The sequence below is a fragment of the Chiloscyllium plagiosum genome, chromosome 41 (genome assembly GCF_004010195.1).
Source record: "Chiloscyllium plagiosum isolate BGI_BamShark_2017 chromosome 41, ASM401019v2, whole genome shotgun sequence".
NCBI classification, from domain to species: Eukaryota; Metazoa; Chordata; class Chondrichthyes; order Orectolobiformes; family Hemiscylliidae; genus Chiloscyllium; species Chiloscyllium plagiosum.
In genome coordinates, this window is record NC_057750.1 from 11,205,891 (window position 1) to 11,211,890 (window position 6,000).

The following is a 6,000-nucleotide window of genomic DNA, read 5'->3' on the forward strand; positions in this document are numbered from 1 at the left end:
TACTAGGGCCAGTTGAGCCTTTCAAGATAACCAGGAGCTTTTTTTATGGATAGGGAAGCATGGTGGCTCAGTGGTTAGCACTGCTGCACTCACAGTGCAGAGACCCAGGTTCGATTCCAGCCTCGGGCGACTGTCTGTATGAAGTTTACACATTCTCCCCATGTCTGCATGGGTTTCCTCCCATGGTCCAAAGGTGTGCAGGTTAGGTGGATTGGCCATGCTAAATTGCTCATAGTGTCAAGGGATGTGTGGGTTAGCTATGGGAAATGCAGGGTTACAGGGATAGGTTAGGGGAAAATGAGTCTAGGTGGGATACTCTTCAGAGAGTTGGTGTGGGCCAAATGGCCTGTTTCCACACTGTATGGATGCTATGGATAAGGGGGATATTAAACAAAGGTAGGTAAATAGGTTTGAGGTAGAAATCTGATTAAGAGGTGCAACAGGTCCTGACTGGGTTGAATGGCCTCATCCTCTTACGACCACGAGCATTACCTATTATGTAATTAGGAAATCACTACTGTATCTTTGTGTAGAGGCAGTGACCCACAGGGAATTGGAAGCTGAGATCTGTTTTTTTTACAGAGTGCTCATTTCTGATCCCTTATCCTCTAGGGTCTTCAAACAGAGCAGCAGAGAGTTGGAGGAGCACGAGCCCACCCAGTTGCTTCGCACCTGACCATACCCCAACTTCTGAAAGTGGCTGGAGAGCATTCCACAATGAAGATCGGCAGATGCAGGGCAGCAGCTTTGATGCTTTTCCCCTGAATAAGTGGGAGGTAGAACAACAGGGAACCAGGATAAAATGGTGGTCCACTGCCCTGGAGCGAGACACATTCCAACCAACACCATCTGCACAAACCTTACTGGGCGATGTAAGTGATTGCACAATATATGTTGAACATTAGATACCTGTAGCAGTATGGAAACGGGTCATTCAGCCCAACTGTCAGTGCAATCCCTTTCCTACCTACTTTCATCAAATACTATCGGCTTATCCTGCTATTCCTTACCTTTCATGTGCTTACTTGGCTTTGTTCAATACTAGAGTTAGACAGGATCCAAACATTTCCAGACAGGGATGGCACAACGGCTCAGTGGTTACAACCACTATCTCACAGCACCAGGGACTCGGGTTCAATGCCAGCCTTGGGTGACTGTGTGGAGCTTGCACATCCTCTCCAGGTCTGTCTGGGTTCCCTCTGACTGTTCCAGTTTCCTCCCACAGTCCAAAGATGTGTATGTTAGGTGGATTGGCCATGTTAAATTATCCACAGTGTCTAGGGATGTGTAGGTTAGGTGGGTTAGCCTTGGAAAGAATAGGGTGGGGAGGTGAGTCTGGGTGGGATACTCTTCGGAGAGTTGGTGTGGACTTGTTGGACCGAATGGTCCACTGTAGGGATTCTATGAGTTCTATTCCAGCTCACTGTCCATCCATACCCAGTCAAGTGCTCTCCCAAATATCCTTGAATTAACATATAGCTATCATCTGTTCCCTAGTTCCAGTACTCGGGCATCTCTACCAGGCCATACTGGAAGATAACAAGCTTCCCCTCAAATGTTGGACCAGCTGGAGTCTTCAGCTATTCAGACTGGCTCGACCTCATCAGGGTTTGCCCAGTGCTACTAAGATTTAAGTAAATAGCAAACTAGACCATAATATGGGAGTGAAGGATAATAATGCTCATTAACAAGCTGGTGCTGTAACACTTTAACTTTAAGGCAATACTACAGCGGGTGCCAGGGTAGATCAATGAGCATGGGACTAAACCTGTTGCAAATTAGGATGTCGCGAACAAAATTTTAATTCAACGCAAATTTATGGAATGTGGATAATCTTTCCATGGAATTGAGGGGTCTGAAATGGAAGCAAAACATTATTCTCATGCTGATTAGCTCCAGGGAGGATTGTCTTGAAAGTGTTGCAATTGCTGCTTTGCCTGAGTTGTCTGTATCTTGGTTTTCAGGTTGGACTGGAGTCAGTGTTCCACTCCTGTTTCCCCATGGTCTCTTCCACCAGCTCGCATGACTCAATCCCACCCCTCGGGCAGCTGCTGGGCACAGAGAAACCGGGTGAAGGATTCCTGAGGTACAGTGAAGTGTCCATTTGACATTCCATACTATTCATATATTGCACTTTCAGCAACAGGAGACTTACTGACCCAACCAGTCCAACACGTGTTTGCTGAGGAATAAAAGGATATATTATTTGGAATGATGTCCAGAAATAGGTTATTCAGCCTATCAGGTCCAAAAGCCACATGAACCTCCTGCCATCCTCCTTCCCCTGACTCTATCAGCATTACCTTCTACTCTTCTCTCCCACAAAGCACCTGTGCTATTTGTCTCAATTACTCCCTAAAACATAGAATTCCTACAGTGTGGATACAGGCCATTCGACCCATCAAGTCCATACTGAAATTCCAAAGAGCATCCCACCCAGACCAAACCCCCCCAATGCATTCCTGTAATCCTGCATTTCCCATGGCTAATCCACCTAGTCTGCACATCCCTGGACACTATAGGGAAATCCGACTAAACTATAGGGTGGCACAGTGGCTCAGTGGTTAGCACTGCTGCCTCAAAGCGCCAGGGACCCGGGTTCAATTCCAGCCTCGGGCAACTGTGTGGAGTTTGCATGTTCTCCCTGTGTCTGCGTGGGTTTGCTCTGGGTGCTCAGGGCTCCTCCCACAGTCCGAAAGATGTGCAGGTCAGGTGAATTGGCCATATTAAATAGTGTTTGGTGCATTAGTCATAGGGAAATGGGTCTGGGTGGTTTACTCTTCGGAGCGTCAGTGTGGACTAGATGGGCCAAAGGGCCTGTTTCCACACTGTAGGGAATCTAATCTAATCTGCACATCTTTGGACTGTGGGGGGAAGCTGGAGCATATGGAGGAGACCTACACAGACATGGGGAGAATGTGCAAACTCCTCATAGACAGACGTCTAAGGATGGAATCAGATCTAGATCCCTGGCGCTGTGAGGCAGCAGTTCTAAACATTGAGCCACCATGCTGCCCTAACAGTAAGTTGAATACTCTAGTCATTCTCTGACTGAAGATGTTTCAATTGATTTCCCATTAGGGAGTATTTATGGGTCTGTCAGTTTGGATTCCTCACACAAGTGGAAATGTCTCCAGGTTTATCTTACCAAACTTTAGCATAAGTTTATGCAGTCACCCTTAAGCTTTCTGTATTCTAAAAAAAAAGAGCTTTGGTCTGTTCATTCTTTTCAGCTGCCGCATAAACCCAGGTATCAGCACACTGCCATGGGAACAAAGGAAAATCTGCCATTCAACAAGATCAGAACTGATCTGGAACCTTACTCTGTACACCCATCTTTGCCCTATATGTTCTAATTCGTTAATTAGTCAACAAAAAATTGACCTCACCTCAAATTCAAAGTGAACAATTGATCTACATTAATTGCAGAGGGAAGTGCTAAACTTCTACCAGCCACAGTCTGAGGAGTGTTTCCTGAATTAAATTCTGGAACATTTTTTGCTCTAATATTTATGCTCCACCCCTGAGTCTTAGACTCCCCAAGTAGCAAAAATCATTTATCCTACTTGTTTCCCTTTGAAACCCTGATCAAATAAGTACATGTTTTCTGCTTACTAGGGAGTACAAACCTAGTTGGTGTATTCTCCCTTTGTAGTTTAACCCTTGGAGTTCGGCAAATCCACACAGCATTCCCTCCAAGGCCAATATATCCTTTCTTAGGTTTGCTGCCCACGACTGCTTCACATCATTTCAAAAACTGTTAATTTAATAGCAATTCCCCGCGAAGAACAAAAGTCATATTTTGAGGGCTTCTTATCTTAACATTGCTTTATTTACTTGAGATTTGGTTAGTCCACATCTCGTGGACTCTGTTCATTACTGGGACACCACACTTCTTTTTAAAATCATTTACAGAATGTAGCTGATCGCTGGCTGGACCAGCATTTATTGCCCATCCCTAACTGCGCCAAGAAGGTGGTGGTGAATTGCCTACTGGAACCGCTGCAGTTCATATGGTGTAGGGACACCCACAATGCTTGTAGAGAGGAGTCCCATGACTTGACCCAAAGGCAGTGAAGGAACAGCGATATAGTTCCAACTCAGAATGGTGTGTGTGGTTGGGAGAGGAGCTTGTAGTAACGTTTCTCCCTCAGTGGTAGAGCTTGTGAGTTTGGAAGATGCTGTCGACAGTACCTTGGTGAGTTGCCGCAAGAACATCTCTTAGGTGGTACATACTGCTGCCACTGTAAGTTATTGGTGGAATGAGTGAATGGAGCACATCATTTCAAAAACTGTTAATTTAATAGCATTTCCCCACACAAGAACGAAAGTCATATTTTGAGGGCTTCTTATCTTATCATTGCTTTATTTAGCAATGCTATTGAATATCAAGAGCAGATGGTTAGTTTTTCCTCTTTGAGACAGATAGCCTTGCATTTATGTGGCACACATGTTACTTGCTACTTATCAGTCCAAGCTGATGAGGAAGGAAATGTTGGCCTTAGACTGGGTACAACACAAAGTTTAACAGAATGGTACAGGAGCTGAAAGGGTGGGATGTGGGTTTAGGCTCCTTGACTTTAGAAGATTGAATACTGAGACAGAGGTGAAACAAAGTGAAAGGATTTAGTGTATAAGCACTGAGGAACTATTTTCCCTGGTGGGTGAATGCAGGCTACAGTGGGAGAGCGAAACTAAGGCCGGTGGGTTGGGGATGCAGGGGTAGCATTTCCCCCATGGACCTGACAATCCTAACATTGGGGTCTCAATGTTTCACCATGTTTGGAAGGGCTGGGATTTTTTTTTTCCAAATGACCAGTTACTGGGCAGAGAATGGGCTGACTGTCCAATTGAGGACAGTCTCAAAACTGGAGGACCAATGGGAGGAAGGAGGCTGTCATTTCATATAAGAGAGACAGGAAGACGTAGGATCGCCCCTCCATTTGGAGGAGGTTTCCATCCAATGTTGTGAACTTTTAAATGCAATGCCTTCAAGGGTTACATGAACCCAGTTGAAAGGGCAGGCTTTGATGGCTAATCATTTTCCATGTGCCTGAAAATTGTCACAACCCATCAGTGAGTGATGAGGGGGTGAGAAGAAGGCCTATGGGAGCAGGGGAAATATTGGGGGCGGGGTGCAGATGGGGAAATCAGACATTATCTCAGAGCTTGTCACCCCCAAAATCTCAGTTCATGATCCCACTTGGATCATGACCTGAGATTTTGGGGGTGACAAGCTCTGAGGCAATGTCTGATTTCCCCATCTGCACCCCGCCCCCACTTGGATCATGACCCCCACTTTCTGTTCTGAAAGCCTGCCAAGAGCAATGACCCCTGGTGCCATCAAGAAGGCTACCTCCCATGGTTTTGACATCTTCTCTGGGTTACAAACTGACTGGGAAATTCCAATCGGTCTCTGATGGCAGAATCTTGAGAGATGAGGAAGTCAAGGATGGTGGAGGGATCCAAGATGGCGGCGACCCAGTAAGACTGAGTCTATAGTGCTCCTCCCAAGACTTGGGTACAGTGGGTCACCTACCCCCTACCAAGCTCACCAAATCATTTATAATAGTTTTGTAATTTAATTAGTTGTGTAATATTACATTTAAACAATTTAATCCTAAGTTAAAATGACTAAAGGGAAGGGAACCCGCAGCTCTCAGCAAGCAGGAACCCCTCCCCTACCCTCTCCAGCTGCAGCAGAGGCGTCTGCAGCCGCCCCAGGGGACTTACCAACAGTAACAAGCCTTGCAGAAATGCTTTCCAAGCTTGACTCGAAGATCGATGCCTTTATTGTCGAATCCAGAAATCGTTGGGAGTCGCTCTCGGCCGCGCTGCAGAAGCACGACCGAGAGATTGAAGAAATTCAATGCCGAGTCGGAGGGGCGGAGCTAAAAGCCGCGACCTCCGAAAATACCGCTCAATCGGCCGTGGATCAGGTCCGGACTCTCGAGCAATATGATTGGAAAATCATATTGACGACCTCGATAACCGAGGTCG

General features: G+C 46.1%; 1 protein-coding gene across 2 annotated transcripts in view; it reads left to right on the plus strand.

Moving 5' to 3' along the window:
* The window catches only part of LOC122542851, a 40,521-nt gene that overhangs the window by 16,615 nt on the left and 17,906 nt on the right, over positions 1–6,000 (plus strand). For both annotated transcript variants that reach the window (XM_043680945.1, XM_043680944.1), the window contains exons 3-4: positions 613–872; positions 1,965–2,086. In XM_043680945.1, coding sequence (XP_043536880.1) covers positions 613–872; positions 1,965–2,086 — 382 coding nt within the window. The remainder of the gene's footprint in view (positions 1–612; positions 873–1,964; positions 2,087–6,000) is intronic.